This window comes from Dipodomys merriami, unplaced genomic scaffold (assembly GCF_024711535.1).
Source record: "Dipodomys merriami isolate MVZ:Mamm:240054 unplaced genomic scaffold, mDipMer1.0.p SCAF_10, whole genome shotgun sequence".
In the NCBI taxonomy this organism is placed as follows: domain Eukaryota; kingdom Metazoa; phylum Chordata; class Mammalia; order Rodentia; family Heteromyidae; genus Dipodomys; species Dipodomys merriami.
This window is the reverse complement of record NW_027202271.1, coordinates 26681630-26692948: the sequence shown is the minus strand read 5'-3', so window position 1 is coordinate 26692948 and position 11319 is coordinate 26681630. Positions and strand designations below refer to the sequence as shown.

Below are 11319 nucleotides of genomic sequence, written 5' to 3'. Positions count from 1 at the left end.
AGAAAAAAATAGACACAAGGTATTTAAAAAGTGTTTTAAAAGACGCATTAAAAAAACCTTAATAATTTTTAATTAGAATATTTTTCTTTTTTTTTTTTTTAAAACAGGACATGTAACAGATTACATCAAACTTCAAAGATTCTCAAATGTCTAATTATTATACACATTCCCAACTGTCTTGCAGGGAGGAATCTTGGTCGGTTTAACAGTTCCAGGTAAAATAAGCTGCATAATAGTACATATTACAATAATAAATGTACAATGTTTACATAAAATATTGTTTAGAAGCAAGAAAAAGATGCATTTGCATCACAAGGCGACCTGTTAAAATGCCACTATTTTTACATTCATTCTTGCAACAGGTTACAAGATGGGGTCACTAAGCGCAGATAAATCATTAGGATGCACATAAGATACAGAAAAATTGGTTACTTTATATATTATATATATATATATTTATATTTTCACACGTTAGAATCTGAGACATAAACTGAGAATTTAAAATTTATTCTCTTCAGATAACAACTCATTTTTTATTCTTCATAAACATGGTGCCCACAAAAGCACATAGGTAAGGCACAATAGGGTTTTCTGTTACAGAATAGTGTGCATCATGTTTACTTAACCAGAAAACGTGCATTATCTGTGCAAGTTCATGCTGCAAATCCAACACACATACAATGAAACAAAAAGAAAATTCAACTTTAAACAAAACTTGATATAATTCCAGCTGCTTCACATATTCATTTGGACTGACATTGATATATCAACAGTTTATTTAAAAAGCCAATTAATGATTAGATTACAAGTAAACCTCGCTCAGAAACTACTTTAATATGAAATCATAAACAGTAATAAAGTAACTTTACGGAAACAAATTAAATATTGAGGCACAAACCAACTGTCATTCCTGCATTTACAATACTGCAAACTTTCAAGACTCAAAATTTCAGGTATAAGTTGCCTAATTCATTTTGCTGTAACAATGTGCCCTGATTTCAACTTGTTGTATAATAGGAACATTAACATTTCATTAAATTATAGATTGGGAAAATGATTTAACCCCAAGAGTATCATGTCACAGCCCTGGTATTTATAATAAATACAGCTTTCACAAACTATTTTTCAGTATCTGCCAATTATTCTTTATTGCTCACATAAATTTGAATCCACACAACTGGTATCAGAACTTTTCACCCCAAATCATACTCAAACATTTTGATATAAAATCTATAAAAGATATTTTAAACTTGTATCTAATACTTCCATGTGTTTGGCTGTTTGATCTGTGATAGTACAGCCAAATGTACACATTTATGTGTGCATATACATATATCTGTTTATATGTATATACACGCACATCTATATACATACACAAATATACACATACATATATATGTACACAAATTAGATTATGAATAAAATAGGGAGCTTATTTTACTGCTTATGCAGACAACCTCATAAAACAAGACTTTCACCTCCATCAGCATTTATACATATATACAAAAGCCAGTAAAGTACATGTACATCCCTTAAATGTATACGTAGCCTAAAACCAAATAAATTTTCCCATATTCCAGCTGGAGCAAATCAATCTTACAAGCAATAGAAACCTAAGGTTAAATTGGGAAATTAACAGGTCTACCACATTAGCCTTCAAGGAACTATGTAGGTGACAGTATACAAATTCAAATAAGTTTATAGGAAATTATGGAAATATAAAAAAGCCTCTTCACCATGCTTTTGTGTGGTTATCTAAACACTTTTTTGGTGCAAATATAACCACCGTATCTGAAAATGCTTAATAAAGTCAGTGTTCCTCATGCAAAACTTTAAATGCTCTGGCGTAACTGAGTTCCTAAAACTGAATGAAACAGTTATTCTACCTACTTAGCATTACTGACTCACTGCTAAATCCCTTTGGAACCTTGAGATTCTGGAGCTTTCAAACAGAGCTGTATTCTGCAATAGAAATATTACATACAAAAAGCACTTAAAAAGGAAGACAAGAAGCCAAACAGGAATTTTCCTATTGTAAATAATAGTCCTAGGAGTGAAGAAAGTCTTTTCAGGAACCTCCTTGAGAATTGGCTAGGCCAGTCCGAAGGCGAAGATGAGACATAGAGTTCATATGTTTATTTGATGGCTTCAAGGGAGTGTTGCAAGTAAGAGCTTGGGGAAAGCGATGGTGATATCTATCTAGTCGTAAGTATTTTACTGTAACCAATTTCCCTGTTGTAAGATAAAAATAATACTTTAGACCTGTAAAAATGTGTAGTAGCAGAAGAATATTAACATGATAAAAACACATGAACACAAAATATGAAGTCATCTAAAATTTACTCAATAAGTGCCAACCCAAATTCCAACTTAAAATCTGGTATCATTTAATATGAAACTATAATTATTTTTTCAAAATCTTTATAATACTCAAATTTCTTACCATCAAACCAAGAGCCATGCAATGCCTTAAAAGCCTTTCCAGCATATTCTGGAGATAGACATTTAACATATACACAGCCCTGTGGTATTAAAAAGAAAGGAAAGTAATTTAGTTTAATAGCAACAAATATAAAATGTGGAGTTCAATACTAGAAGTTACTTACCTCTCGTGAATTTTTGTCTACTGCAATGTGAACAATGCCATCATTATCACTGCATTTTTCTAAAATTGCTTCTTGAATTGCCAAGTGCCACTGATCCCCTATTTCCCTAAAATTAAGAAACAATAATCAACAATATTCTCACGCAGTCTTCACTAACTTAAGTCAAAGAACAACAAAAAGTCCAAGTCATTTTAATGTTTACAATCCTGTGTAAGTAATTACAATTTTTTTTATTTTTTCTTTTTTTTCTATACAGATTAATGTTATCTCATTAACACCAGAAAAGTTGACGTTTTCTTAATTTTGAGTATTTCCAAATTTTTAAACTTAACATAATTCTTAGTATGCATTATATGTACTTTGAACCTTTTTTTAAAAAAATGGAAGAGTAATACAAGACAGTTTGTCCCTATTATGAGAACTTTTAGGATTTTCTGTTATAATGCATGACTGTGTTACTTGTGAAACCATAGGTGGTAGGAAAGAAGGAAACATAACCGCGCCTTAAATTGTAAATCTTCCTCTAATAAAAAACTGTACACTATTATTATTTCCTAATTACTAAGGGTGGGGTAAAACTCCTTACAAAAATATATCACCGGGCTGGGAATGTGGCTTAGTGATAGAGTACTTGCCTAGAATAAATGAAGACCTGGGTTCTATTCCTCAGTACCACATAAACAGAAAAAGCTGGAAGTAGCACTGTGGCTCAAGTGGTATGTGTGTAGCAATTATATAATCAGGAAAGTTCCACTATTACATGGCCATAAACAGTTATAACTTGAGAAGAAAATTTGTACCTTTTTATAAGGAATTTTTTCTTTGTACAATTCAAGACTGGAAACTTTATATAAGCACATATTACCATATATATTATCTACACAGGTAAAAGTATTGGCAGTCTACACTTAGTAAAAGGTATCCATTGTCATGAATTTGCCTCAAGCATTTATCTATATTGTGAGGATTCACAGTAATTTAGGAAAGTGTTACAAATCATCATATATTTGTGCCTTTGGGTCAAATACTTGCTTAGAAGTTAATAAAAGATAAAAGAAGAGCATAATATTCCTATAGTTAAATGAATAAGAAAGCCAAATTTTGAATTACAGACATCATTACAAGAATACTATGTACTTTTCACTCAACTCTTGCAAGCAAAAATTATATGTATGCTTGATCATAATACTTACATAACTGGATCAAACATATTTCGAATCTTTAAACATGGTGTCAAACTATTTGGTGGTGAATTTCTTCTATCTAAATGAAACGCTACAAAAAACAAATTCATTTTATTACTTCACAAGGCTCTACTTTGCGAAAAGATAATCAGACATTTAGCTCACTCAAAAAAATTCATTATATACTTTTACTATAAGCCCAGAACCCTATCAAAATGTTAATGAATTATGACAATCATTAACATCGTAATTTATAATTCTGTTGGAGATCAATGATAAACAGTATCAAGCCAAGGCATTATAATTGTGATTAGTGATAATTGTAAAATACCATTTTGTCTAAGACTATCAGATAAGCTTTCTCCTAACAAGGTGAATTTTATGTTTGGAACTCAAATTAAAATTAGTAGGGAGAAGAGAAGGGTAAAGGAAATTTCAAGTAATGATGCTAAGTATGTACACAACCCTTGTAATAAGAAGGAGGTTGGTACAATCAACTGACTAAAAGCTAGTCAATGTGGCTTAAGTTGGAAAAATAAAGATAAATCTGAAGAGAGATGTTAGATAATACAGAATTATGTAGGCCAACACTGTCATGTAAGTAACAGAAAACCATTTAAGTATTGTAAAAAGATGAGCCGGGCGCTGGTGGCTAATTTCTATAATCCTAGCTACTACAGAGGCTGCACAGTTCAAAGCCAGCCTGGGCAGGAAAGTCTGTGACTCTTCTCTCCAATAAACAACCAAAAAAAGCAAAAGTGGCACTGTAGCTAGAGTGGTAGAGTGCTAGCCTTGAGCTGAAGAGCTGAAGGACAGTGCCCAGGCCCAGAGTTCAAGCCCCATGACCGACCAAAAAAAAAAAAAAGAGGAGACATGATGAGACCTTTTAAAATTATACTTACAATTAAAAAAAAAAATTGTTAAGAGGCGAGCCAATCTGGTAGATGCAAAGACGAACTAAAGACCAGTTAGGTTATTAAAGCTGTCTAGAAGCAGAGCACAGAGATGGAGAACACAAATCCACAGTGCAGATTAAAAGTGGATGGAAAACTGGGTGCTGGTAGCCCATTCCTATAATCCTAACTACTAAAGAGCCTGAGATCTGAGTGAGGATCACAGTTCAAAGTTGCCCCAGGCAGGAAAGTCCATGAGACTGTTATCTCCAATTAACTACCAGAAAACTAGAAGTGGCACTGTGGCTCAAATAGGGCACTAGCCTTGAGCAAAAAGCTCAGGGACAGCTTTCCAGGCCCTGAGTTCAAGCCCCACAACTGATTTTTTTTTAACACAACTGATTTTTTTTTTTTTTAAAGGTAGATGGAATCAAGACGTATTAAGAGTTTGACACTTGAATGAAGATAAGGAAGAGATTAAGGATGACTCCTGGGTTTATAGTAGAGAGCTATTAGCTAGAGGAGGAATATGGGAGATATTTTGAGAAGAGATAAGGAATTTATCTCTTGTTAAATTTATGGTGGTCATCTCTTACGGAAGATGAATTCTCAGCTCATTTGAAAACCAGTCCACTGAATAAAATTTTAGATATAAATTTGAATTAATGTACATCTTATAAATGAAGTCACAGCATGATATTATTTAAGAAGAAAAGGCAGAATGACAAGATGGCCTGGAGAAACTTCAACACCTAGAGATTCAGAAAAAGAGGAAAATCTAAAAGGGAAAAAAAAAATTGAAGTAAAGAGTACAGGGAGGAGACCCCACTACCACCAAAAAAAAAAAAAAAAGAAAAAGAAAAAGGCATTTTAAATGCCCCAAAATGAAAGTTTCAAAAAGTTTAATTATCTTGCAAAGGAAATAATTTGTTGATAGTCTTTAGCAACACCAAAGCATAATTTTTATGCCATGGTTGTGCCTTATTATTCAAGCTTACAATCCCAAAGCAATTCATTTTAAACAAATCCTGTACTTTAAAAATGTTGACAAACATGTTTTGTAGAATAAAAAACATTTTATTATCTACTATTCTCTTACATATGAGGTATGAATATACGAAGCACCTAATCATCAAAACTCCCTATATAGTTCTATATGTATCTGTTTTGAAACTACACAGACATTAAAAAATCTATGGAAAAATAACTACAAAAGACACTTAAAAGAGTAGATATGCTGGTAAGGAATCTTAGTAAGAAGAGGAAGGCAAGCAAAACCTGGAAAAAGAGTTATTAAAGTTTTGACTGCACTGACATTATCTATGTTATATAAATTGGTTGTTAAACAAGTTATATGTGTCATGTGCAGAGAAACTAGACAAAATGAATGCAGTTAGGGGTCTGGGAAGTTGGCTCAGTGGTAGAGCGCTTGCCTTGCATGCTGAGGCCCTGGGTTCGATTCCTCAGCACCACATAAGCAAAAAGAAAAAAGCCGGAAGTGGCACTGTGGCTCAAGTGGTAGAGCTGAAGAGCTGAGGGACAGCACCCAGGCCCAGAGTTCAGGCCCCACGACCGGACCCAAAAAAAAAAAAAAAAAAATGAATGCAGTTAGATAAATAATACTAATTGCTTTAAGTAAAAAACGGTAAGCTCAATGGAACATTAATATTTTTACAGTAATGTGTAATAAAACTTCTTATGAAGAAGTTAACATCAACATCAAGAAGCTTAGATCCAGAAGAATTCAGTTCAAATCTAACACAGGCAGAAAATTCTGTAAAATTCCATCTCCAATTTAGCAAAAAGCAGGAAGGTATGGCTCATATAGTAGAGCATGAGCAAAACATGCAAGCTGAACAAGTGCAGGACAGACCCTGAGTTCCAACCAAAGGGGGAATTTGTTTATATACTGTTTGTCGTTTTGTTTAAAAATACATATACTGCCAGGCACCCAGGCTTTAATGGCCCATATTTATAATCCTAACTACTCAGGAACTGAGATCTGAGAACTGAGGCTCAAAACCAGAATAGGAAGACAAATCCCATAATTTATCTCCAGTTAATCAGCAAAAAGCTGGAAGTAGAGGTACAGTTCATCTGGTAGAGTGACAGCCATTAACAAGCACTCAAAGGCCCAGAGTTCACGCCACAGTACTGGTAAACACACACATACAAAGTAATAAAAATAATACATACATACCTTGACCTTGCCATACTTTAGAAGGTATTACTAATATCTTATCACAGGATGCAGAAGGTTGGATCCACCGCCAAACTAGAAAATCTGCACCACCTATTCTTCGTGTTTCTGTGCGTACTCTAGACTCATTAGCAGCAAGGAAATCAACAGCTTTATCCCAGACTTTCTTCATTTTTTTCCTATTACATAAATAAAACAATAACTTTATTATCATGCTTGTCATCTTTTGCAGTATTAATAACTAAAGAGATGATTTTGTCAACTCTGCCTGTTCCTATCATTAGAATTTGTTTAAGAGGTAATTTAAATGACTTTTCTTTCCCTCAAATTTACTGAATTTCAATCTCTTTTTCTAAGGCAGAAATGGTGATGATATGCTACTGGAGTTAAGAATACTGTTTAGGATACAGCATCATCTTAAATTTTCAAAAAGGCAGTTTTTACTTTATTGTCCATTTCTGTTTCTTTATCAAGATAAAACTAAAGAAAAAAAGATGAAAATGATGACAAAAAATATGTAATATCAAAAATAACTTAGAAGTCCAGTTATCTATGATGCCATTAAAATCAGGTGGGTAAAAATTTAGAAAAAAATGACTCCAATATGAAAAATATGTACAGTAAGATCTGAGAAGAGATACAACTGTCAATGTATGTTTCAAGACACCAACATCCAAACTTATTTCAACTCACAGTGCTTTGAACACACCTGTCATGAGGCTGTATTAAGGAATCTCGCACATGTGGAATAGGCATGTAAGGCTGTAAGTCTTTATTTTCTTGGCAAGCTTCATTATGACTTCGCAAAACATCTGAAAATGGTGGACAACTTTACAAATGAATTAATCACAAAACATTATTTTGTAGCTTATTGTACAACTGTTCTAGAAAGAGTTTAAATTTTTTAGAAATATCATACCTATAATCTTTACCACCATGTCATACATCTGCCTTGTTTCCTCCTCTTCTTTTGTCCAGCGATACTTCATATAACGCAGAACAATACAAACCATCACTATACCTGCAATAGTTACATATTTGTAGTTTTAAAAATCATGGTCAATAGCCTTCAGTAAAATTAAATGCAGTTTATATAATTAATGCTAATCTGCCCTAAATAATAAGTCTTCAATATACTGGATTAAACTAAATAAATATGTGTATATATGTGTATGTATGTATATCCCATTAAAAATTAACATTAAAGATTTTCTAGTTTTGCCAGGCGCTGGTGGCTCACACCTGTAATCCTAGCTACTCAGGAGGCTGAGATCTGAGGGTCACGGTTCAAAGCCAGCCCAGGCAGGAAAGTCCGTGAGACTCTTATCTCCAATAAACCACTAGAAAACCAGAAGTGGTGCTGTGGCTCAAGTAGTAGAGCACTAGCCTTGAGCTGAAGAGCTGAGGGACAGAATTCAAGCCCCACGACTGTCCAAAAAAAAAAAGACTTTCTAGTTTTCTATAAAAAAAAAACCTCTCACATTTCACTGATAAACACATATTCTAACTATTAAAAACCAAAATATAATTTCATTTCTGTTTTGTAGCATTAAACTGATAAATAATACATCTTAAAGTTAATTATTTTTAAAGCATAAAGAAAAAGCAAGAAATGAGTGTCCCCTAAATTCCTATCATCAATCAAAATTATAAACTCAATAATATAAATAATTTTGGAAGTGGCGCTGTAGCTCAAGTGGTAGAGCGCTCGCCTTGAGCTGAAGAGCTGAGGGACAGCTCCCAGGCCCAGAGTTCAAGCCCCACGACCGACAAAAAAAAAAAAAAAAAAAAAAAATATATATATATATATATATATATATAAATAATTTAATTATCAAAAATTATGCTGTTAAAGTATTTTACAACAGCTTAACCTATATTTGATTTTGATTCTATTTTCTTTTCTTTTTTTCTTTCTGTCATAGGGCTTGAACTCTGGGCCTGGGCGCTATTCCTCAGCTCTTCAGCTCAAGGTGAGTGTTCTACCACTTGAGTCACAGCACCACTTCCAGTTTTCTGGTGGTTAACTAGAGATAAGAGTCTCACAGACTTTCCTGCCCAGGCTGGCTTTGAACCGTGATCCTCAGATCTCAGCCTCCTGAGTAGTGAGGATTAAGGCATGAGCCACCGGCACCTGGCTTCAGATTCTATTTTCTATACTTGCTCTTTCTCTGGCATTTTTATGATGAGGTTTTATTCCTGTTTTTCTTTATATTACTATTTGAACCGTGATCCTCAGATCTCAGCCTCCTTAGTAGTGAGGATTAAGGCATGAGCCACCGGCACCTGGCTTCAGATTCTATTTTCTATACTTGCTCTTTCTCTGGCATTTTTATGATGAGGTTTTATTCCTGTTTTTCTTTATATTACTATTTGAAACCCTTAGAAACAAATCCTCCAACTTTACTGCTATGGTTGAAATATGAAATGTCTCCCTCAAGCTCATGTGGCACTATAGCAGTGGCACTATTTGGAGAAGCTGTGGAAACTTAAGTTACAGAAAATAGTTCACTGGGATAGGTCCACTCTCTCTCCCCATTCCCCTTTTTCCCCTCCCCTCTCTCCATTCTTCCCCTTCCCCTCTCCTCCCTTTCCTTTTCTCACGACTTCCTCCCCTCTCTCTACTCCTCTCCTCTCCTCTCTCTCCTAGCTCCTCTCTCAACTCTGGTATTTAGTGAATTCTCAATTCTGGTATTTAATGAAATTCTAGATAGTAAAAAACATCTTTCTTATCCTAACAACTTACCTAAGCATAACAATAATAACCTATGGGTTACAGTAATGAACGCACGTCGAAAACGACACCAGAAAGACATCTGTGGTCTTGTAGATTGTAAAAACTGCACATCAGTTATGTTTGTTAATTCATCCTCGGGACCATAACCAACACACCTATTTAAAATAATAAGGTAATAAAAATAAAACTTAAAATCAAAAATTACTATTACAGTAGAAAATAGTCAATGTGAAAATCAAATTTACCTTATTCCAACATCTTTCCCATTTTCTAAAATCCACTGCAATGAAGTGTTAAATATACCCTCATACTCAGGACCTAAATCCTAATAAGAGAAATGGAGAAAATAAGCATTCTTGATAATGCACATTCAACTGACTCTGTGTAAATTGACTACAATGTATTTTGCTATATAATAAAAATGCATGATTCAGTTCTGAAATATTAATGCAAAAAGAAAGTCACTATTCTCACTATTCTAATATAATAATTGTTAAATTTTGCTATATTTTTACTTTCATTGTATTTATAGATTTGAAAGGTGTTTGGCTTTTGCAACAGTGGGGATGAATTCAGGGCCTCATACTTACACCTTAGCCCTTGGGTTATCAACCCATCCCAAGTCCTTTTGCTTTTAGGGTTTTGTTTTGGTTTGTTTGTTTTTTCCAGATAGGGTCTCATGTTAAATTTGCCTTAGTTGGCACACAATCCTTGAACTACAATCCTGTTACCTTCGACTTTCCAGTATCTGGAGCTACAGGCATGTGCCATCATGCCAAGTCACTAAAAGTTATTTTAAATAGTGGCAGTGTGACAAGTGAATTTATTCATCTCCTCCACTCCCCATTCACTCGGTTTGTTAGCTTGGCTGATACTCTACCACTTGAGCTATACTCTCAGCCCTGCTTTTGTTGATTACTTTGGGGCTGGAGTCATGGGGATTTTTCCTTCCTGCGTTGGTTTCAAGCCACAATCCTCCATATCTCAGCTTCCTGAGTAGCCTTACAGGTGTGAGGCACCAGCATTTGACTGAATTAATCATTTTTAATAGAATATTATTTTCAAATGAACAAATGAAAACTAGATGCTTCATGATCTCAACAAGGGAATATATCAAATGTATCCGCTCAAAAATCCTAACTACAACCAAAAATTCAATTTTTACCTAAATACTACTTTTTTCACACTTTAAAAAAACTTGGCATCCAATCAGATGCAGTGGCTAACATCTATTATCATAACTACTCAGGAGGCTGATTTCTGAGGATCACAGTTCAAAGCCAGCCTGGGCAGGAAGTCTGTAAGACTTATCTCCAATTAATCACCAGAAAACTACAAGTGGAGCTGTGGTTCAAAGTGATTAAGAGTGCTAACCTTGAGCACAAAAGCTCAGGGACAGCATCCAGGCCCTGAGTTCAAGCCCCACAACTGACAAGTTCAGTATGTCAAAAATATCTTCAGGTTTTGAAAAGTAATTTAGGAGCAGACCCCTCATTCATTACATCATTCCTCGGAAAAATTAGCATGCAATGCTTCCATTATTTAACATAACCAGTACGTATTTTCATGAAAAATCAAGCTTTGTACTTCCTGAATACTCCACCAGAGGGACCTCTTAACTTTCCACAAATAAGAGCAGGTTTACAAAATTAAACATGATAATAAATACTTGGATAATACTATATATCAACAGAATAGA

The 11319-nt window shown here is 34.1% G+C and overlaps 1 protein-coding gene across 1 annotated transcript in view; it reads right to left on the bottom strand.

The window, feature by feature from the left end:
• Nucleotides 1-47: 47 nt before the first annotated feature.
• Nucleotides 48-11319, bottom strand: part of Lemd3 (LEM domain containing 3) — a 46970-nt gene continuing 35698 nt past the window's right edge. The window contains exons 5-13 of the mRNA XM_069988090.1: nucleotides 9866-9945; nucleotides 9630-9775; nucleotides 7803-7904; nucleotides 7593-7695; nucleotides 6884-7062; nucleotides 3800-3881; nucleotides 2607-2712; nucleotides 2444-2522; nucleotides 48-2232 (exon numbers count right to left, since the gene is read on the bottom strand). Of these exons, the coding sequence (XP_069844191.1) occupies nucleotides 2069-2232; nucleotides 2444-2522; nucleotides 2607-2712; nucleotides 3800-3881; nucleotides 6884-7062; nucleotides 7593-7695; nucleotides 7803-7904; nucleotides 9630-9775; nucleotides 9866-9945 (1041 nt within the window). The 3' untranslated portion in view covers nucleotides 48-2068. The remainder of the gene's footprint in view (nucleotides 2233-2443; nucleotides 2523-2606; nucleotides 2713-3799; nucleotides 3882-6883; nucleotides 7063-7592; nucleotides 7696-7802; nucleotides 7905-9629; nucleotides 9776-9865; nucleotides 9946-11319) is intronic.